General features: G+C 37.0%; 1 protein-coding gene across 3 annotated transcripts in view; it reads right to left on the bottom strand.

Annotated features, from left to right (window-relative positions):
* Nucleotides 1-820: 820 nt before the first annotated feature.
* The window catches only part of LOC124639498, a 67,520-nt gene continuing 44,438 nt past the window's right edge, over nt 821-23,902 (bottom strand). Inside the window, exons 2-8 of one of the 3 annotated variants that reach the window (XM_047176887.1) lie at nt 20,730-20,805; nt 16,694-16,894; nt 9,369-10,777; nt 7,970-8,779; nt 3,328-3,510; nt 2,566-2,687; nt 821-1,859 (exon numbers count right to left, since the gene is read on the bottom strand). In XM_047176887.1, coding sequence (XP_047032843.1) covers nt 1,687-1,859; nt 2,566-2,687; nt 3,328-3,510; nt 7,970-8,779; nt 9,369-10,777; nt 16,694-16,894 — 2,898 coding nt within the window. In that variant the 5' untranslated portion in view covers nt 20,730-20,805 and the 3' untranslated portion in view covers nt 821-1,686. Of the gene's footprint in view, nt 1,860-2,565; nt 2,688-3,327; nt 3,511-7,969; nt 8,780-9,368; nt 10,778-16,236; nt 16,357-16,693; nt 16,895-20,729; nt 20,817-23,902 lie in introns of those variants that run through there. The other 2 variants (XM_047176889.1, XM_047176890.1) reach the window with 2 other exon arrangements.

Below are 23,902 nucleotides of genomic sequence, written 5' to 3'. Positions count from 1 at the left end.
CAAAATAGCATTCATATCTACGAACAGTTGTTTGTGTTTGATGTACATCAATTAATTGTTTCTGTACGATATGAAGATGTGTGTCATTTTGGATTGAATGACGTGAGAATGTTACACATAATTTTATTTATTAAACTTTAATATTTTCATTCAGGATACCATACTAATTACATTATAATTAAGGACAATGCTCAAAAAAAACCCAAGCCCGGCGCAAACGAAAAGTAACTCAAATTATAGGTAATAATAAGTAATGAAATACTGCATAGGAGGCATCATCGAAATCAATGGCTAAATGTATGAAATTGCTATTTGATTTTTTAAAGGGGTAACATGAGCAGCTGGGGCTTATAGTTTAATTAAAGTGCTATCTGAAACAACAAACAAGTAATATGGCAAGTAGTTAATAAGCTTCTCCAAAAAGATAAATCAATACCGAAATACAGGCTGCAGCGCCCACGTCATCGCGTCATGAGCGTTTTACATTACTTAGGGTGGGCTAGACATGAGGAACAGTTCGCGCATCCCGCAACATTTTTGGATCTCGTCGTGTTAGAAATAAAGAATCGATGACTTTTAAGCGTTATTAGATATTAAAATGAAAAGTGCATTCATATCCTGTTTTAGTTCTATCATCCTATTATTTTGTAAAAGTAGGTAGAATAGTGGAGAAGTTGCTATAAACATGTCATTATGTTGCTCTTAAACCACAACTGTATCTGTTTGCTGTTCCTTTTACTAATACATTATGTTACCTCTAAAATCTTGAGTAGCAATGTACCGCAGATGTTAAAATTCGAATAGCAATTTCACGCATATAGCCACTGATTTCGATAATGCCCCCTATGTAATATTTAATTACTTATTTTTACCTATATTTTGAGTTACATTTCTTTTGCGCCGGGCCTGGGTTTTTTTCTCATACTTCATGAGCATTGTCCTTTAGCAACTTACTTGTGAACAGTGGACGTAATTTTAACAAAAATCCCGAAAATTTGTATGTCATTGGACCCTAAACCATTGAAGCCTGCGTGATTTTTTAATAGTAATACTCTACTGCAGTCTTGTCGCATTGTTTTACCGAAATTGGTAGCCTAGTGACAGCAAAATAGTCAAAAATAAATTAAACAACTGATTGACAAATGGCAAAAGTAATTTGCCAAAAACTACTTTCCGTATCAAGTAATTTGACAAAAACTACGCCCTGTAAAACAATTTATTTGCCAAAAGCTGCGCACCATATCAATCTAATTTGACAAAAACTACGTTCTGTATTAAATTATTTGACAAAAACTACTTCCTGTGTCAAATTATTTATCAGTGCTTAACTATGATAAATACTCTTCGTATCAAGGTGATTTGCCAAAAACCACATTCCGTATCTAGGGTAAGTACCCGAGCGTGTTTTCTAGGCTGGCGTTCCTGGTGAGGTTGTCGCGGTAAACCTGCATCAATAGTAGGTACGACGATGGATACTTGACAAAAGCCACGTCATCTATCTAGGGTAAATACCCGAGCGTATCCTCGAGGCTGGCATTTCTTGTGAGGATTGCATGGCAAAACTACGCCCTCTACCAAGATACTTGACAAAAACTACATCCTGTATCTAAGGCAAATACCCTAGCGTTACTTCAAGACTGCCGTTTCTCGTGAGTTTGACAAGATATTTGTCAAAAACTACATTATCTAAGGCAAGTACCCGAGCGTATCCTCAAGGCTGGCATTCCTGGTGAGCGCGGCGCGGCGCATGGCGCGCACGTCGGTGCGCTGCGACAGGCGCACGTCCGCGAACAGCGCCGCCATCTCCGCCGACTTCTTCACCGACAGCGCCTCGTGCGAGCCCGCGCCCGTGCTGCGGACTGAGGAGGTAGGAGGTGAGTATGGCTTGTCCACGGTGTAAGTAAAAATAAGCGGAGATACCATAATGCAGGTCGAGGGCGAAAACAGTAACGTTCCGTCGTCTCGCCCTCACTCGCATTTTGGTGCACTACTTCTTTAAGCGATTTTCCATTATGGCACCTCCGCTAGTCATTTTGTCCTCCATGAGCTTGTTACAAGTCACGGCGAAAGAAGGAAACGGAGAAAACAGTTTAAGCAATGCTTAGCAGGATCGGACCGGGCATGGAAAACCATCTTGTCATAATGATTTCCTTTCGGAAGGCATGTTATATTGATGAGTCCAAGCTGCTATATGAATATCTTTGACAGTCGTTGGGTAATCAGAGATGGAAAGACCGAGGGACAGTTTTAGCAATGTTTATCGGTTTGGCCAGGCAACTGGGTGTAGGAGGCCACTCTACTCTACTCTATGTAAAACACTGACACTCAACATATGATTAAGTTACTCTGGAAGCAGAGCCCAATTGTAACCTAAATATACAAAAGCTAAAGACAGACCCTTCTAAAACTGCTGATTCAATCCAATCACAGCTTTATTTTCTACCCTTTTACTTGCTTAATTTGCCTTCTTAACCCGACCAATCATTATGACCGATGGAACAGTTCCACTATCACTTAGCTCCTCAATATTTATTTTATTAAGAATAGTGATACAATGTTAGTCACCAGTGAGTCGCTGCATGTTCCTGTAGCGCGGCTTGTTCTGCAGCAGCAGCTCGTAGTCCAGCGCCACGCCCTCCGAGCTGCGCGCGCGTCTTCGCCGCCCACCCGCGCTGCCGCCCCATCTACTGGGGGTTGGAAACAAAATCTTGATGTAGCAAGGGTATAATATAAGGTTAAAAAATAATCCATAAATGCATGTGAACGGAAGGGAAGAATAAATTGAATAAGTATGGTTACATGGTACATTACAAAAAACTTAATGACAGTGAAGGTACTTTATGCACCAGATTTATGTACGGATTTATGTATAAATACGAAGAAATACTACCCAGGCTCATTTCTATATACCGAGCTTACTTCTCGCTGACCGGACTGCGAAGATACTCCATGCTTTGCGCAACTTGTAATCCGAGATGTCCAAGCTGTAACACCTCTGCGCTGCCTGTAACCTGCGCAACCTGGGGCAGAACACTTGTAGCCTTATGTATTTACCTGGTTCTTCCGCTCTTGTCTTCGGGCCGCATCCTATCGCAGTAGGAGCTGACCGGACTGCGCAGATACTTCAAGCTCTGCGCTGCTTGTAACATACGCCGTCCGGGGCAGTAACACTAGCAACCTTAGGTATTTACCTGGTTCTGCCGCTCTTGTCTTAGGCTGCATCCTATCGCAGTAGGAGCTGACCGGACTGAACAGATACTCCATGCTCTGTGCAGCTCGTAACACACGCCGTCTGGGGCAGTAACACTTGTATCCTTAGGTATTTACCTGGTTCTGCCACTCTTGTCTTCGGGCTGCATCCTATCGCAGTAGGAGCTGACTGGACTGCGCAGATACTCCATGCTCTGCGCTGCTTGTAATCTGCGTGGTCCGGGGCAGTAACACTTGTTACTGTCAGCGCAGCTCTCGGAGTCACAGGAGCAGTAGCTGAAGTCGCCTTCGTAACATTCCCTGGAATTGAAAAAAAGTAAAAACTAAAATATGTTGATTTGGTAACGTTTTTGTTTTGGAACATTAGCAATATGTTTGGAGGCAAAAAACAAAGAAATATGTATTTCTGCATATGATTTAGAAATTACTTAAAACGACCCTACAATTCAACAAATCGATATTCTACAATTCATATTTGCTAATAAAATACAATATCCCGACACGACTTATTATGGAAAAATATATTTTCATATTTATCATAATCGTATAATCATTTGGACAATATATTCCTTCTTTCATCTACTTTTTGTTTCGTTGCTTTCCATTTTTCGTCATCATAAATATTGTTTTCAGACTCAGAATTCGCTAACAATTCTCACTAATCAAACAAAATATTTGGTGAAATTAATTCCTAAACTCATACAGCAAATAACTCTTAATTCAGTACATCAAGTCATTCGTCCCGACCGTCTGACACGCTCTAGTTAACTACTACACATTTCATTTCTACTAACAACAAGCAAACACTAAAGTTAACTTTAACTCCAAGCAATAAAGTCCATTTTGTATTGAACAAAAGGATATTTAATATAATTAATACTACTACATCTGACGCTCCTATTGGTTCAAACGCCCAAGACGTCGAAAGTAGAGAAATTCTTCATTATAAGATAATGTGGATTGCTTTTATGAATAATTTTATTATAATGTTTAAGTTTTCTCTATTTTTTTGTGATGCCCTATAGCTATTTCATTAACGAATAGACACCCAGCATAAAAAAATATGGGCAAAATTTGCATGTGGACTAATGTTTTATTCACTAGTTTCTAGACTACAAGCTGTTTTCAGAGTCACGAAGGAATTACGTACCTAAAGATTGCACCAACTGTCTTTGGATTTCTGAAATTAGCCATTTGCTGAGATTTTTTTACCGAATTTTTCCCTGTGGAAGCCTGTAATTTAAGGCCTCCAGTCAGGGGCTATTTGCTACCTCACACTTGCGCTTGTTAATAACTAATGTAGTACCCTAACCTACCTACTGGCAAGCAAAGTTTCTCGCCAAGATTTTTCGAACAAACGTGCATGAAGTTAAATACAAAGTTAGTTTGTTTACTAATTCGATTATTAACAACAACTGCCTAACCAATTTCTCCTAATTTGGTAGAGCCGATTAATCTTTCTATCAATGAAGAATGTCACGTAAAAGATTATCTAAAGTCTCAAGAACAGCGTGGCATTTAATGAAATGCTCATAAATAAATCTTTATTAACTTTCACTTTAGAGCTCATAAAGATTTTGAGTGCTTCTCAACTTAGTTTTATGTTGTCGACTATGATTCATAAACTGCTATCGCGCTAATCTCCCAAACTACTTTGATTGCAATAAGTAGTTATGTTTACGCTTATTAATGACCCTTTTTAGGGTTCCGTACCCAGAGGGTAAACTGGACCTTATTGTTTTCGCTCCTCTGTCCATCCGTCCGTCCGTCTGTCACCAAGCTGTATCTCATGAACCGTGATAGTTAGAGAGTTGAAATTTTCACAGATGATGTATTTCTGTTGCGACTATAACAACAAATACTGCCTGTTTTTTCATCTATACTAATATTTAAAAAAACTGCAAAGTTAATCCAAGGAACTACTCACCGCTTTGAAAAATTCTTATAAGCCTAATTATTATTCTATGATGATGTTCCCTCCAGGACGCAGGTGTAATTCCTGGTGAAAGTTAGTTATCACATTATAGTGACAATGTAAAACATTTTAGGGGACTAGTATTAAACATTAGGTATAACGGCCGCTGAGAACCGAGTAAAGTATAGTTTTTCATCTAGAGGTCTATGACCACGCGAAACCACGAAACTAGCTAGTAAATTAAGAAGCCACTTCACTTAAATGGCAATGACACAACTACTTCCCCACAATCATTGCACAAATCACAGAAACTCTTAGTTTTATTGTAAGAATTATCGCAAATATGTATCTAAACGATCACCAACATATAACCAATCGCCACTAAGTGCTTGTAAATCTTTTAAAAGTTTGCGAAATTGTTTATCTCTTGCAATCTGAGTCTAGACAGTTCTAACGCTGGCTTTTATTCTAATGAGATATTTAGGAAGCCTTGGGTTTAGAAAGAAGCAACCTTTGTTGACATATAGACGTTGAGAGAAAATTGAATTTTAAAATGTTGACAAACAAGCTGACCATTGTGCTACATAGGACCAATTGAGTAACTCGTTAGACCTATAGTGACTAACACTGACTTCAACTAAAGTTAGACTTGATAAATGTAGGCAAACGGAATAAGAGTAAGAAACGAAACGGAGTAAGAGAGTTGACCCAAAAAGCAAACAAAATAATAGATTTAAAAAAAAACATATACTTTTTGAACATCTAAGCCAGGGAAAAATCTATACATACTATTATTATAAAGCTATCAATCTTTCATTCAACGAATGCGCTAATCTCGGGAACTACTAGACAGCTTAGAAAAATAACAAATGAAGACGCGGGTGAAACGCCTCAGGAAGCTAGTAAATAATATGTAAAGTAAAATATGGATATCGGCTTAGACAGACACAAGTGTGTTGCAATAATTAACGTAACTATAGATTTCGTAACAAATACTAATATATCAAACTTTGGATTACTCGTCAGTAATCCGACAACGATTAATATCTAGACACACGGCAGTGTGTCCGCCAAGTTCGAGCAAAAAAAGCGACACACCGGCCGTGGGTTATATTACAAGAACCATTTCGGGCCAAATTCGACCCCCCTGTAACTCAAAATCTATTTTATTTACGCATATCAAATTTCTAGTATCTGTTGAGACCCCCTCACTTATCTAAAACACAAAATTTCATTAATATACCTATTGTAGGTCTTGAGATATTGACGTCAGAAAATCGCTATTTTTACTATACACTCACTGACTGATTCACTGATTCACTGACTCACTCATCAAAAACCTAGACCACTTCCAATGGTCGTATTGACTTGAAATTTGGCATGGAGGTAGGTCTTTATGTCAAGGTAAAGGGAAAAATCTGAAAATGGCCAAGTGTGAGTCGGTTTCAAAATAATGAAGGTGTTTTATACCCGGTGTAAATTTATACCCCTAAGGAACTAAAACGAACTAAATTTATCTATATTTATATAATATATCTTCGAATGGTTTGTATTTAGTTTAGTTAGAAGTAAAATAGTGTAGTTAGAAGTAAAATAAAAATCTGAAAACGGCCAAGTGTGAATCACTTTCGAAAATAACGAATGTGTAACTTTGATCCACGAACATAATATATGATAACATGTCATGTCAGTCAGTTGGTAAATCTAGTCCATTTAGTTAATCTAGTTCATTTCTTTGTAAGAAACATAGTGCATATTAAAAAATCTAAAAGATAGTATAAATGAGACATTCCTTTAACTAACTTCATCATAAGAAAAAAATAAAATAAACGACCTTACAAAAATAAATGAAATCCCACCCAAAACAAAAATATTAAAGACTGCCAAGTTCGATAATATGGGAATGCTTCGCCTATAAAAGAAGTGAGATCTGAATAAGTACCAAGTTCCATACACATACCTCAGTTAAAAATAGTTACTTTTTAATGATGTTACTTGGCAAGTTTTAATAGAAAATTAAATACTTGATTCGTTGCGTTTAGTAGGTTTATAACAAGGTGTATGAAAACTTTCCAAGTAACATCATTAAAAAGTAACTATTTTTAACTGAGGTATGTGTATGGAACTTGGTACTTATTCAGATCTCACTTCTTTTATAAGCGAAGCATTCCCATATTATCGAACTTGGCAGTCTTTCACATTTTTGTTTTGGGTGGGTACATATATCATTCATACATTTGCAAAACATCATACTTGATAGAACATGAAAAGTTCACCTTCATACATAACTCATTCATTATTGCTTCAATTATGAATAGTATTTGACCCTAATTTACAAAAACAGACCATTAGGCCTTCGCATCATTAATCATCATCTACTACATTATTGGGATCTATAACAAATCTTATATACTGATCATTTCCACCCTACCCCTTGTCTACCTATATACTAATGGACACACTCAGAGACATTCAATGGTTACTTAAGCCGTTCCTTAGTGCAGATTTTCTATGAGAATCTGTCAGTAAGGAGTGACTTAAGTAATCATTAAACCCACCCAAAACAAAAATGTGAAAGACTGCCAAGTTCGATAATATGGGAATGCTTCGCCTATAAAAGAAGTGAGATCTGAATAAGTACCAAGTTCCATACACATACCTCAGTTAAAAATAGTTACTTTTTAATGATGTTACTTGGCAAGTTTTCATACACCTTGTTATAAACCTACTAAACGCAATGAATCAAGTATTTAATTTTCTATTAAAACTTGCCAAGTAATCATCATTAAAAAGTAACTATTTTGGGGAAGCTGGTCGTGAATAAAGTTACAAAGAGATACTCACTTTACACATTCCTTACAGCTTCTGCTTTTGCTCAAAAGCCTGGACTTCGCAGACTCTTCAGGTGGCATCACGGAGCAATAACATTTGGATTTGCTCCCTCCCTTCAGAGAACAATAACATCGGTCTACACAGCTCTCCGACTCACATTCCGAACACGACACGTAACCGCTAGAACTATTCCTATTCTGACATCCTAGCCTATTACTCAAGGTAAGAAAGTCTGAGTCTTCTGACGTCGACGTCCTTTCCCCATGTCTAGACTTTCCAGTTCTTTTTGAAACATGGACAATCTTGTCTGATCTTTTGGAATGTCGTTGTCTTGAAGGCTGGCGCTTTGGAGGAGGTAGAATCGGCTCCTTGGGGCGAAACTGCCGCAAATCGTAACTAGAGGTAGATACGGAACTTTCGGAGAGGGGGTCTTTAGCTAAGTCTAAAGATCCAGGGTTTTTGCTCTCTTTACTCTTCACATTTTTGCCGAATGGTAACCTGAAGACCATTCGTAATCCGCTCGCGCCTTTTAGTATCTTTCTTCTCTTATTTTGAAACATACTATTTCTTCTTAAAATCTTCTTTTTCTGTTTCTTCATGATCGCTTTGCTGTGCTGAAATATTTCGTCTTTCGTCAAGGTCACAGCTAGTTTCAGTAGGAATTCTTTGTAAATCGGTTTCAGATCATTAAAGGACATCCCTTCGGCGTCTATTATGGCGTTCAGGATCTCGTCCATCGAATGCAAGTTCTCCTGAACTTTGAATTCATTAAAAAGTTCATTGAACCCTAACGGTGAACCTCCTCCCTTTTTACCGTTATTTCTGAAAACGAAAGATTTTTATTAAATCATGACATAATGAAATTAAAAAATAATATACCAGTATTATAGGTCACTAATATATAAAAAAAGTTTTTTTTTATTACTTAACCGTGTGAAACCACTTTCAGCATGATTAGTTAGAATCGCTTAAAGATCATTAAAGTTCAAATCTTGATTAATATGAGCTCAATTTTACCCATTAGCGCTTCAGCCAGTCAGGCTTAAATTAACATTTAAAAAATACAAAAAAAAGTAATAATTAAAAAACCGAGTACATTGGCTTTCTCAATAAGGATGTTGCAAGTGTAATGATAGTTAAAAATAACTCGGCGTCGTATTGGATCAGAGGAATGTAGCGGACGCGGTTGCGTTGCCACAATTACTCGCATGCGAGTGCTCGAAACACTCCACTAAGCACGCTCTATTCGCCTCTCGTTACAGCAATTTGAACGAACATATTGATCATGTGAAAAACTCAAGATGTCAGCGTGCAGGTAAAAGGAAATAACAGCTCATGCGTACCAACGAAATTGCTAAGAACGAAATTTCAACACTTGATTTATACACTAGAACAATTTAGAAATACATACCTGTGTCCAATCGACTTGTACCTAGTCAGACCGCCCGCGTTGAGGAAGCTACCCGAGCGAGGAATGGCCACTTTTGTCAATATGTCGCCGGATTCGTTGATCGACTTGCGTCCACTCTGACTTCTCCGCAACGGCTCCTTGGGCGGCTCCGGCGGCGCTTCCGAAGGCGGCTTCATAGGTATCGGAGGAGGTAAAGTCGGTGGTCTCTGTAAATTTTTCCTTCGTTCCAATTCTCTAAACAGTTCTATTTTCTCGGAAACCTTACTTCGAACGGACGATTCACTACTGTGCACGTGTTTCAGATTCTGTATCTGTCGGAGACTAGGGTTCTGAGGTTTCTTCATGGACTTTTTAGAGCCCTGCGTATCGCTGCCACTTGTGTCGTTATATTTTATGGAATCCAGTTTAGCTTTAACTTCTTCAACTGTAATTCTCTTAACATCGGCGGGATGGATCGACGGAGGTGGGGGAGGGCGCGGCAGGCTCTCTGAAGAGATCTTCTTCGTCCTTTCCAACTTGTGTTTCTCCGAGAAGGATTCGCAGGCAGAGAACCCGTCTGCTCGGTCACTGTCGCCGCTCATGGAAGACGTGCTTCTCTTCTTGCGCGGCGGCCTGATAGGTATTTCGTTTGGCGACATGCTGCTTCCAACGCTCATACAGCTGACTCCGTTTCGATTCTTCAGCTTCTTCTTGTCATTGTGACCCTGCCGGCTCATGTGCGCCATCAGCGATTTGTATAACGTGGCCGCTATCACGATAGCGTCCTCTGTCGTCTGACATACAAACCCATGACACTCCAGTTGCTTCGCGACGCCGATCTTCCTCATCACTACAGCGAAAAGGGGTGAATGCGAGTTTTCGTTGTGGGAGAGGATATACTTTTTGTCTGGTGACTCTAAAGTTTTGAAAAGGGCTTGTCGGTCGATGTTATCAGGATCGGTGATAAGAGGCAGGAAGGCGTAGCATAGATCGTGGTCATCATCCTCGGAGGGTTGGACGACGAACTTTACGGCTGACCATACTGCTATGGTGGGGAATGGGTTGAGTTGTTCTAGATCGCCTTTGTCTCCTTTATATCGGACTTTGAGTCCGCTTTTGGATATTTCTAGGCGCCCATTGAGGCCGTTTTTATGGCGGTAATTTCTTCTGTAGGTGAAGTAGAGGTCCCTGAGGGGTGTCTGTAGGCCGGAGAGGGAGGTGACCTTGCTGTGCAGGGGCGTGGAGCCGAGGTAGTGCACGTTGAACAGGTGCACGCCGATGCTCTCCAGCTGCTTGGACTCGCCCGCCATGTCCGCGAACATGCGCTCTATGCGATCCTGCACAGTGTTGTTGGCATTGCTAATCTTGCTCTGACAGTAGCCGTCGTCATCTTCGTAGATCGTTACTTTGCCTTCGTGCGTCGAATTTACCTGTAAACAAGAAACAGTATATGAATACAATTTATTACGAATATCCCTGATTGTTCGTGATTGCTAATCCACCAAAACGGACAACTGTTCATAGCAAAAAAGGAGAATTCAACCTCCCTTCAAAATATCGCGTATTACAATTTTCAATATCAATTAATGCTAATTAACACAAGAATATCCGCGTATGACTTTGTAAACAATATCTGTATATCTTGACATAAGTAGACCGTGCAGGCGTGCCTGCGTTTGACGAGCGAAACTTTTATATTTAATACTCTTTACCTCTTTATTTAGATTAACGAAGATAAAAGATCTAGCACTTATGGGCAGTCCACAAACGATTAAAATCTAGCTTATGACTAATATATAATTTAGTATTTTTTTATGGGAAATCATCAAATGAGTCCTATGGGTGCAGGGTGAGGGAGTGTCAGACTCTTACTGACTAAAACCCACCATGTTCCTTCTTAAGTCCGTTATGTACCAGGCCCGCGGTAACTCTTACGAACAATCCCGCAGCCCCGGCAGATATAATTTAGAACTTAAGTGTTGTAGAATAATTGGTGAAACCCCTTAATTAGCTTAGGAAATACATTATTATATGTTAAGAAGATTGAGGTCCAGTGTAAGTTATTTACGTAATACGGATAGTAGTTTCCGTTCTGTTAGAATACTAAATTAAAGCATCAATTATATTAAATTAACCATGACTTATAATCTAACGCAGCATCATGCCTGTTTTCCCCAACTGATTAACCTATTACATTTGTGTTAAGTTCAACGTGTTTGTCTGTGTGTTTATCTGTTACATCGTAGATCCCCAACGGCTGAACTGATCTTCATTTGTTATGTCACAGAAAGATCCCTAGTGCTTTTAGTCTGAAGTGTTTTTAAACCACTAGTTTAATACGGACGGATGTGTCACACATCACAAAAACTACAATTTCTTCATCACTAGATTTTAAACCTCAAGTTTCAATCCAACCTTTGGAACCGATATTACGTACTCAATAGTTTTAAGTTCTACCACTGGTAAGGCAGTCTTTTGTTAAATCGTAATTATAATTACAGTAGGGTTACCACTAATTACCATTTCACCATCTGCAACCATAGCTTCTGTTTAGCAATAGTTACCAGTCTTACATATGTATTTGTTAACTGTACGTCTTGTTCTAATACTCTTGCAATCATGTTGTGGGTTATGGTAATTCCTTTATTGGTAGGTTGAAAAATTTCATAATGAGTGGCTCAATTTTGTTTATATTTACTTTGTATATTTTATGTTATTTTCAAAGTTAAATAATTTTGCAAAAAACGTTATACTTAACAAATTGTTTTCTCTTCTGTTCTGTGTTCGCCGATTTATGTGATCTAGCTTCCCTAAAGTATCCATTTAAACGAATCCAGATTCTCATTCAACAATAACAAATTTAACTTTTTCAACCAAAGTGTAGAAAATAAATAAAATAAACGTTACAAACACTAGCTTCAAATTATAACACTTGTTAAGATTATGTATGTTCTATGTTAAACTATGTGAAAACAAAACTTAACTGTGCATAAAAATCTCCATACAGCTGGTCTATGAAACATTAACTACCATAACTGTATGTGATTCTATTATTATGAAGACTTTACATAAGGCACACAGCACACGTGTCGGTAAGAATTTCTACTTTACATAATTGTATGGCAGGTGCGCTTGCGCACTGATGTGACAATGGAAGTGTATATGACATTAAATATTATGCCACTTCTAGAGTAACGTTATTAGTTCGTTTAACGTTATGTTTACACTGTTACATGACCGGATCAGATTTTTGTGAGATACGGTTCAGTCACAATATTATTTGTATGTACGAGTTCATATATAAAGTACGTTTACTTTTGTACGTTTGGGCTTGTGTTGGCCCAGTAGGTAGTAAAGAAGCAACCTCTAAAGTACGACTGTGTGGGCTTGGTTCTGGGTCAGAATCTACCAATGCAACTTGTCTAAGTTTGTATGTACTTTCTACGTATATCTTGGAGCGTATTTACAGAGTGTACATAGCCAAAACGCATCCATGGGAAACTGCTCGCTGATATTTTGTAATGCTGTTTTTTAATTTGTGATTTCAAAGTATACACGAATTTTGCGTACTGCTCGCGTATAATTCGTAGCTTAGACGTGCACATGCAACATTCCAATTTATACACGGTCAAATTTAACTGTACAAAATTTATATTAGGTAAAGCATTAAATAAAAATGGCTTTGAATCTGAGTTTGTTTATTAAAAATGCTAATTAAACAAAAATGTATGTTGCCTTCTAAATTATTAAGTCAGCCACAATTAACGAGCATCTAAATAATACTATCTTAGCCACTATAGTTATCTTCTAAGTAAACCACTCTAAATACAACTCAGCATGATGGTTATTTTTTAGCATCTTTTGTAGCAGGCATTCTAACAGTAAACTTCTAAAATACTATTAAATGACATCATAAAATATATTTAATAAGCTTCTAATTTTTTAACTCAGTACGTTTAAAATGTAAGCAAGCACCATGCAGCAAGCATAGCTTCTGTCACGGCTCCGGCGCTGCGGGGCTCCGGCGGTCCCATGCGAGCTTATCGTCGCAGATGGTTTTCACGCTCACCACCGCAGCTTCGGCTTGCGCCTCAGCCGCGTGGGCGGGCGTTAAAACTACCTGCGCCTCAGCTCGCAGGCCGCCTCGCCCCTCCGCGCCTACGCGGTTTTGAATTGCACTCTAGGGGTAGGGCAGACAAGACTATGTGGAGTCGGTTTTGCAGCGATTCGTTTTCGTCACTAACTTCAATTTTTAATACAATGTTTTTTAATTGAACGAGCATTATTAACATTTAAATCAACATTAAATGCTAGGTAATTATAATTACAGTAGGGTTACCACTAATTACCATTTCACCATCTGCAACCATAGCTTCTGTTTAGCAATAGTTACCAGTCTTACATATGTATTTGTTAACTGTACGTCTTGTTCTAATACTCTTGCAATCATGTTGTGGGTTATGGTAATTCCTTTATTGAAAAATTTCATAATGAGTGGCTCAATTTTGTTTATATTTACTTTGTATGTTTTATGTTATTTTCAAAGTTAAATAATTTTGCAAAAACGTTATACTTAACAAATTGTTTTCTCTTCTGTTCTGTGTTCGCCGATTTATGTGATCTAGCTTCCCTAAAGTATCCATTTAAACGAATCCAGATTCTCATTCAACAATAACAAATTTAACTTTTTCAACCAAAGTGTAGAAAATAAATAAAATAAACGTCACAAACACTAGCTTCAAATTATAACACTTGTTAAGATTATGTATGTTCTATGTTAAACTATGTGAAAACAAAACTTAACTGTGCATAAAAATCTCCATACAGCTGATCTATGAAACATTAACTACCATAACTGTATGTGATTCTATTATTATGAAGCCTTTACATAAGGCACACAGCACACGTGTCGGTAAGAATTTCTACTTTACATAATTGTATGGCAGGTGCGCTTGCGCACTGATGTGACAATGGAAGTGTATATGACATTAAATATTATGCCACTTCTAGAGTAACGTTATTAGTTCGTTTAACGTTATGTTTACACTGTTACATGACCGGATCAGATTTTTGTGAGATACGGTTCAGTCACAATATTATTTGTATGTACGAGTTCATATATAAAGTACGTTTACTTTTGTACGTTTGGGCTTGTGTTGGCCCAGTAGGTAGTAAAGAAGCAACCTCTAAAGTACGACTGTGTGGGCTTGGTTCTGGGTCAGAATCTACCAATGCAACTTGTCTAAGTTTGTATGTACTTTCTACGTATATCTTGGAGCGTATTTACAGAGTGTACATAGCCAAAACGCATCCATGGGAAACTGCTCGCTGATATTTTGTAATGCTGTTTTTTAATTTGTGATTTCAAAGTATACACGAATTTTGCGTACTGCTCGCGTATAATTCGTAGCTTAGACGTGCACATGCAACATTCCAATTTATACACGGTCAAATTTAACTGTACAAAATTTATATTAGGTAAAGCATTAAATAAAAATGGCTTTGAATCTGAGTTTGTTTATTAAAAATGCTAATTAAACAAAAATGTATGTTGCCTTCTAAATTATTAAGTCAGCCACAATTAACGAGCATCTAAATAATACTATCTTAGCCACTATAGTTATCTTCTAAGTAAACCACTCTAAATACAACTCAGCATGATGGTTATTTTTTAGCATCTTTTGTAGCAGGCATTCTAACAGTAAACTTCTAAAATACTATTAAATGACATCATAAAATATATTTAATAAGCTTCTAATTTTTTAACTCAGTACGTTTAAAATGTAAGCAAGCACCATGCAGCAAGCATAGCTTCTGTCACGGCTCCGGCGCTGCGGGGCTCCGGCGGTCCCATGCGAGCTTATCGTCGCAGATGGTTTTCACGCTCACCACCGCAGCTTCGGCTTGCGCCTCAGCCGCGTGGGCGGGCGTTAAAACTACCTGCGCCTCAGCTCGCAGGCCGCCTCGCCCCTCCGCGCCTACGCGGTTTTGAATTGCACTCTAGGGGTAGGGCAGACAAGACTATGTGGAGTCGGTTTTGCAGCGATTCGTTTTCGTCACTAACTTCAATTTTTAATACAATGTTTTTTAATTGAACGAGCATTATTAACATTTAAATCAACATTAAATGCTAGGTCGTGTTTTAGTCAAAATGGCGAGCATGCTACTGCTCGCGAATAGATTGGAATCGTAGTTTTTCGCGCCTATTCCAATGTATACCTACACGATTAGTTTGCATGCGGACTAGCACTGTATATTATGGAACAAAGCAAGATACTTTGGCCACTACAAAATATATGCGAGTATTTGCATACTGCTGCTGTATACATCGGAAGACTTTGTATAAAAAGTGAATTCCAATCTATTCGCGACTAGTTTCACACGCTTGCGTACTAGCCATGTATATACTGTAAATACGCTATCTTGGACACCAATGACTGATTTAAAGGTGAAACAAAACAGCTCGAAACCTGGACTATAAAGACTGAAATCACTAACCCGCATTGAGCAAGCGTGGTGATTAACGCTCAATCCTTCTCTGTGTGAGAAGAGGCCGCAGCCCAACAGTGGGACGATGAAAAGGCTGATAGTGATGATGATGATCCGGCAATACATACTGATCCCTCTTCGAGCTTATACAAGTGCCGCCACTCTTAGGATTACTGTCAAGAGGACCTTCTTTTCTTCAATGTTTGTGACCCCTAAACCTTAGGCTTACTGTCAAGTGGACCTTTCAAACTTCAATATACGCCTCAACTTAGAATCTCTCTCAAGATGCTGCACAGGCGCGTACTGATTGCACTAAGGAGCCCTCTGGAACTACTCCCACTGCTGGGCAAACGTTGGGCCCAGACCCTTTTTTTTGCCCTTTCTTCTACATTTGCCTCACCTTAGAATCTCTTTCAAGATGATGCACAGGCGCGTACTGATTGCTCGCTACAGAGCGCGAGTCGTCGAACAAGGCGTCTATCTTGTGCATGTAGGAGAGCGACGAGACGGACGGCGCACGCGCACGTCGGCTCGCGTCGTCGTCGCGCGGGCCCAGGCGGAACCCGCCTGACTCCGACATAGTTCGGGAGATGATGATGATGTAGCGGTACTACAACTTACAGCGCTATCTACACATTGTAAGACGAACTAACCTGCATCGCACAAGCAGTGTTCACTTGCAAAGTGAATATATACTGTCGAACAGTAGCCCGGTCCGATCGTCCGGTCGAAGGATCCTCCCTTTTCTGCGAAGCATGATGAGCTTTACTCTCTTGCTCTCATGCCTCCAGAATGAGTTTTGCCACAACCCTTAGGCACTTGATAGCATCGAGTGGACCTATCAAAAATCTTCTCACCTTAGAATCTCTTTCAAGATGATGCACAGGCGCGTACTGGTTGCTCGCTACAGAGCGCGAGTCGTCGAACAAGGCGTCTATTTTGTGCTTGTAGGAGAGCGACGAGACGGACGGCGCGCGCGCACGTCGGCTCGCGTCGTCGTCGCGCGGGCCCAGGCGGAACCCGCCTAGAGGCGCGCTTGCGTTGTCGCACGTCACCATCTGAGGACAAAGTAGCTATAATTAATTTTAAATCAGGAACCTTTGTTTAAGAACATCTGTAGCATTTCTTCAGGCCCTAGGTATAGGGCTGAGGGCTAACGAAATGTTCGATTCGAAAGAGTTACCATAAGTAGCTCTGATAATCGAAAATGTCTTGGAGTTTTAGTCCCAAATCAAAGTCCAAAAAACTTCCTAAATTAGCGTGCTTGTCACCTAATTATACACACTAACAAAATTAAAAAATGATGAAATTAAAAAGTTTAATATCAACGCAGCAAATACATTAAGATATTTAATCTGGGAACGGAAAATTGCTACTATTATTATCCACATTCTATAAACTGTACTAATACCAGGAATTATGAGTAAACAAAACATCCTTAAGTAGCTCGTCCTTTTTGGAAAGTCGGATAATTAATATCCTATCGTAGTCCATCCTCCGAGCCTTTTTCCCAATATGTTGGGGTCGGCTTCCAGTGTAACCGGATTCAGCTGAGTACCAGTGCTTTACAAGAAGCGACTGCCTATCTGACCTCCTCAACCCAGTTACCCGGGTAACCCGATACCCCTGGCTAGACTGGTGTCAGACTTACTGGCTTCCGACTACCCGTAACGACTGCCAATGATATTCAATGACAGCCGGGACCTACAGTTTAACGTGCCATCCGAAACAGTCATTGGTGTCTAAAATATACTTAGAAAGTACATACAAACTTAGAAAAGTTGCATTGGTACTTGCCTGACCTGGAATCGAACCCGCGCCCTCATACTTGAGAGGTTGCCCACTAGACCAATAATAATAATCCAATAATCCTATCGTAGTCATGAAACATTATTTCAAAATTAACATTTTTACTGATAGGTGCTAAGTAGTTATACATTACAAAGACTTCGTTTCCTAACTCAGGGATCGCTTGCATTCGCAGACAAGTTAATCGATTATAATCGTTACGATTGATTGATCGATTGATCGATAGATCCGTAATAACTGGTTTTTGCGTACATATAATAGCTGCTTTAGTAGCGTTTATGTCGGAAACCGGTAACTTTGTTTTGCACTATTTAGGTAACTAGAGTTAATGTTTTACGTTCATTTTACACAAGTGGGCGTTTCTTGTGGCTTTGGAAATATTTAGAACAATTGCTTACGTCTAAATAACTTACTGATTTTTAAATCTTTAGACGTTAAATGTGTGTTAATGAATAAAGGTATTTTGAACTGGGTTTAAAAAATAAATGATAAAAAGGGGTTTTTACATCATAACTAAAAACGAAAAAATATCATTATTTATCTATATTTATGTTAAAAAATAGTTGATGCCTGGTTCGATTAGTGAGAATTTAGGTAAGTACTAAAGCCTTCTAAATGGCATTTCCATGAAAATGATTACGTCATGCACAGTAGGTACGGAGAAAACATATGTACAATATTTTAAACCAGCTATGAAACTAAAAACATTGAAGTAAAACCTCTCCAGTGCCTACACTTCGTGCCAATAAAAATGACCGCAAGTATATAAAGGCAAGAATGCGAGGAAAGAGTTTATGACTCGAACGTGGATTGGCATCTAAACAATTGTGGGTTCACCACAGTATATTTATTTGATGATACATATTTCTGATACTAGCTTCGCCCAGCAGTTTCAACCACGTCCAGAGGAAAGTACTTTCTGCAAAAAGGACAAAAGTAAAGTATATCTATATCGTATTCGATGCTCTAGGCTACTTGTGTACCAAATTTCATAGATATTGGTTCAATAGTTTTAGCAAGAATGGGCGAAGTTAGACAAAGAGAGTTGCTTTCCCGCGGCCCGGAGGAACCTCTTTCCGTAACCGGATAAAAATATAGCTTATGTTCACCGGAGTAATGTAACTTTCCAATAGTGAAAGAATTTTTCAAATCGGTCTAGCGATATCGGTCTTATAATATTAATGTAGATAAAGATTTCGCGAAAACGCAAGTACACTTACATTTACGAAAAATAACCCCTTCACGTATCAATAAACAAGTGTAATAGTTTGCTGTCACTATTATCAATTAGAATGTACAAGAGTCCTTCCGTTTTTCTGCAATTAAGTGTAATCAACTTTTGACGATTTTTCACTAATTGGAGTCATTCGCGTGTTTGATTGATTTTATTACGCAAAGTAAATTAGAATTCTGAATATGCATAGACATGTTTAAATATGTTTGACTAATTATTCAATATCAAGTATTTTAGGTAATCTTTTATTTTTACTGTCTTTAGTGTTCTTAGGAATGAAGACTTCTTTTAATTTGACACTAAAAACGTCCACTGATCGAAAAAGGCCTCCCTCAAGCTGGTGGTATTTGCCCATACTCACCGCGCTGGGCACGCGTGTTGGTGAGCGCAGTAGGGATGATTTATATTAGGCCGGGCCGTGCCGTGTACGTGGCTCGTACGGGGCACGGATGTGAAACGTTACATACATTTTGTATGAAGCAGTTTATATTAGGTACACAGTGCATGATCCGTGGCCCGTCCGGGCCTCAAACGACGCTCGTCTTTAGAATTTCGTAAAAGCCCGGACACGGCCCGACCTAATATATCATCCCGTATGGGATATTTCTAACTTCGGAGATGCTGTTGCCTATTTCCGACAATGGTTGTCACTTCTATACATTATATTTTCAGTTCTTATCTATTTAGATAGATAATAAGCGTTAATTTGCTAGTAACTTGTCAAAACATTGGAAAATGTTTATGGTGAATGAAAATGATACCTACAAATTATATCCGTTTGAGATACACTCAAAAACGAAGTTTTATAAGGTTTTCGTCAATAAAAAAATTGATCTGTGGAGAATCAAAACTATCGTCAGTAGCTCACATATTTTCTTAAATGTGTGCAACACAGATTTTTGTGACTGTCATTGACTCGTGGTAAATAAATATATTTAGAGGCTCTAGAAATATCTGAGAAAGCTGTTTATTTACATATACATATAAACATAATAAAGAGAAAAAAAGCTTAACGAATAAATTAAATAGATCTTACAAGAAAATATCCAGTCAATACTGACAAAATCCGCTTCAAACCAGTTCTTTAAAATAAATCCAATTATTGACAGTGGAAAGAAATGCAGCTTCCAATAAGTTTAGAATCAAGTGCTTTCACTTATGACAAAATAAAATAGTTTATTTCAACATATTTATGACTCAAATCTACATTAGTAATTATTTTAACGAAAAGCAAACACTTTCCAAATAGTATAATTAGCGTCATGCCGTTTCTTCTAACTAAATTATTGTTTTAGTAGCTTCAACCCACAGTTTCACCAGCATCCCGAGGAAACTTCTTACGGATATAAAGTCTATAAGTTATTCGGATGTACATAAGCTATAGGTAATACGTAATACTGCTAAACTTATTCAGAATTTTTTCGTTGGAGGAACCAACACATACCAACATGCATCCTTATATAGAAACGCATTTATAACAGTAGTTTTATATTAAGTGATGTATTACCACTATTCATAAGGCAAACTAGTTTAATAAGTCTTTAATTTTACTCTCGATTTCAATCTTGTTTTTATCATAAACCATCTAACATTTTTGCATACTAAATCACTGATTAAACTATGCCACGAATGATTAATTTGATCTTATATTATATAGCTTAAAAATAAGACAACGTTTTACCGTTGCAAATTACTTCTTTCAGTTTAGAATCAAATAACTTGTAAAAAGATAACAATAATTGCCGAATTAACTTAAATAAATTGAAGATCTTATCATTCCAACTGCACAAGTAAGTTTCGATTTAAATTCAATAGTAATAGTTCACTAAAAGTATATTGAATGTACTTACGTCTTTTGAAGTCGGTGGGCCTTGGGCCCAATAGTTATTAGCATTTTGACACACCTTCACCAACTATCCAGACCACCTGGAACAATATATAAAAATTATATGAATAAATAAATATAAAGAATATTTAAAAATACATAGAAATAAAAATCTGGTATGAAAACGAAAGTGTCTTGAAATCACAGAGTACATAATACTCTTGAAATTCGGTTATTATTAAATCACTTCCTAAATTATAGAATCCTATTGAATAAGAATTTAAGAATTTCTAAAATATAGTACCTTGCTGGGTAATAAATGACCTTACATTATTCATTCCTTGGTAACCAATAAGTGTAAAGTCTCATCTTCATCATCTAAACTGTAAAATATAACATTGAAACCACATTTTTTTAAATAATTGCGTGGTTGTGAGGCAGGAGACAAAATGGCCGCATATCCTGCGATGACCACAAATTGGCCAAGATACACCACTTTCACAAAAACGCATTTTTCTAAAGTGCAGGGATATGGCACTCATATACAAATTGGTTTGTATAGAAATACTACTTTATATACATACTTTAAAAGCATCGCATCGTCGATGTTTGGCAAGTTGTAAAGAGCTGAAAATATTAATAGGTAGATACATGGTTATTGATTAAGCTCTAGTAGTGGTTACTCAGATAAAATAAGAATAAATGTTCGTTCTGTAAGTTAATAATGTTCCTAAACATAATTATTTGAAACCAATTAATTTGTCAAAGGATGACACAGTTATTATTCTAAAATTGACTTCTCATGTGACCAAAAAAACACGAGTTCAAGGTGATGTCACAGTAAGATACAAGATTTCAGATAGGTATTCAATAAAACATGCATTCCAATGTGCATTTATTTCAATCAAATTATATTCTGTATTTTTTAACATTTAAAATTACAAAAAAAAACATATGAAATACTGAAATAAAAAACAAAAAAATATCTATTAAAATAAAATAAATAAATATTAATTTAAACTTTTCAAAATGATAAATATTACGCCGTTTACTTATCTTATTACGTTACTAGGGTTTACAGGGTGGAAATGATGAAAACTAGGAATAAGAAAAATATCAGTTATTTAATTTGAAATTACTGAAATACTTATACGTATATAAAAGTGGTTGTACTAAGTATGTACAATTTTTCGTTAAGTATTTTACATTGGAAAAGGATGTACTTATGCTTAAAAGACTAAAAAACGGTGCCGAAACGCAGTTGTGACCAAAATTACATTCTCTGTGTATTGTCTGCATGTGTGTTAACTACGGATTAATTTCGATACGTAGTTTACAAATAAGAAGTATGGTAAAGAGAAAGGTATATAGGTAGGTTAAGCCAATGTTTCAGATATAATGAAATTATCTGAATCAATTCAATTTGCATCTCATTGGTTTTAATTTTTCAATTGTTTTATGTAAGCGTAATGTGCAAAGCTATGTTAGTTACACAACATGTAACGTAATTAACGCACACCCTCAAACACCCCAATTAGAATATTATGTTATAATCATAATACATACACTGAATTTTTAATTTAAAATGTATATGCATTGTTATTTACTAACTTGGAGAACTTTTTGGTCATACTACCACGCACGCAAATATCGCGCCGCGCGCCTCTCGACTCGACACAACATAACGAAACTACGGAAAAAGCCGACAATACACGAAGTCTTATTACTTTGAGTTACGGTCTATTTGAATTTGTTTTGACTGTACAGGGTTAATATGACAATAATTTCCGTAGTTTTAATTATTTTTGGGAAAAGATTACCTATATCAAAAATGATATAAATCGATTCAGTAAACGATTCTGAACAAACTAATTTCAGGATGTGCGTTAATTAAGTTACATGTTGTATATATTAGTTTTTAAGTTACCTATATATTATGTATTAGTGTATTATAATTTAATGTTATTATATTTAAGTATTGTATTTTATATGGGCCTCAGATGCCTGATGCAAATAAATAAATAAATATGTTGAAAAGCAATTTTTGGACCCAAAATATTGTAAGTATTTTTATTTAAGATTGATGTTTTTATTGAGGTTACGAAATTCTCACGGTTTTCTTAAGGAAACTATTGCTTTTTTCTAGCTTTTTTGTCGTTTAATAATATTTGAATCTATTCTTAAGATGATCAGAAATCATCAGCGCATCAATTTTTCATCAATATTAATTACCGTTAAATGTCAACCGCATTGCGGTATAATTTGTACGAGTTTAACTAATTCTAATTAAATCAATGCATTTATTAGCATCAAGGCTGATAAGTCTACGATTTTAGAATGGAATCGAGATAGGGGTGTCAAAATATTTCATTAACTAATCGTTCCCAGCGTATTCGTATTTTTAAGTAAATATTTCTATCTAATGTTACTGTGAATCTTAGCTAATGTACTATTTAATTTTAATTTAATCCAACCTTCATAATTACAAAATTTTATTGACTTATGTCAAGCCGTATTTCTACTCAAAAATAGAATGACTGGGCAATAAACAAATAAATATGCATAAAAATTATATTTAAATATGATATGTAATATTCCCACTCGTGGATTTCATTTAAAATAAATTCAATTCTTCAACATATTTTAACTTATGGCAACCCTAAAAACTAAAATCCAAGGACACAATTAGCGTGTCTATCAGTGCAATCGTTAAACTAATACGATGACATCCGCAATCGTAAATAATTCAGATTTATAACAAAGTAAAGGTCACGTTTAAAACCTAACAGTCGGCTAGACTCATTAAAATTGGTGATTTTTAAATGCTTAATGGGATTAACAGTTTTAATTTCAATTTTAATATTATTGTAGACTTGTTGCGGTTTTCCTTAAAATTAAAAAGCATGAATAGGTATTTAAATGAGGCTGTAGGTGACCTCTTTTTTAATTAAATACCACCACTCCATGATTTTCATGTAGCTTCGTAAAATGAAATGAAGGAACTAATGAAATTATTCCTTATTTTGCACAAAAGGAATACAAGTAAGGAATTACGCTATAGTTGTTTTCTTAGTTATTCAACCAATTTTGGATACTTACAGCCTTACTTATAAACGTGAATTAAATATAAGTAATACTAAAAGGCTGCTTAAGAAAATTCTTACTTATAAACGTTGCTTAAGTATGTCTTAACTAACA

Source organism: Helicoverpa zea, chromosome 19 (assembly GCF_022581195.2).
Source record: "Helicoverpa zea isolate HzStark_Cry1AcR chromosome 19, ilHelZeax1.1, whole genome shotgun sequence".
Taxonomy (NCBI): Eukaryota; Metazoa; Arthropoda; class Insecta; order Lepidoptera; family Noctuidae; genus Helicoverpa; species Helicoverpa zea.
This window is presented reverse-complemented; position numbering and strand designations above follow the sequence as displayed.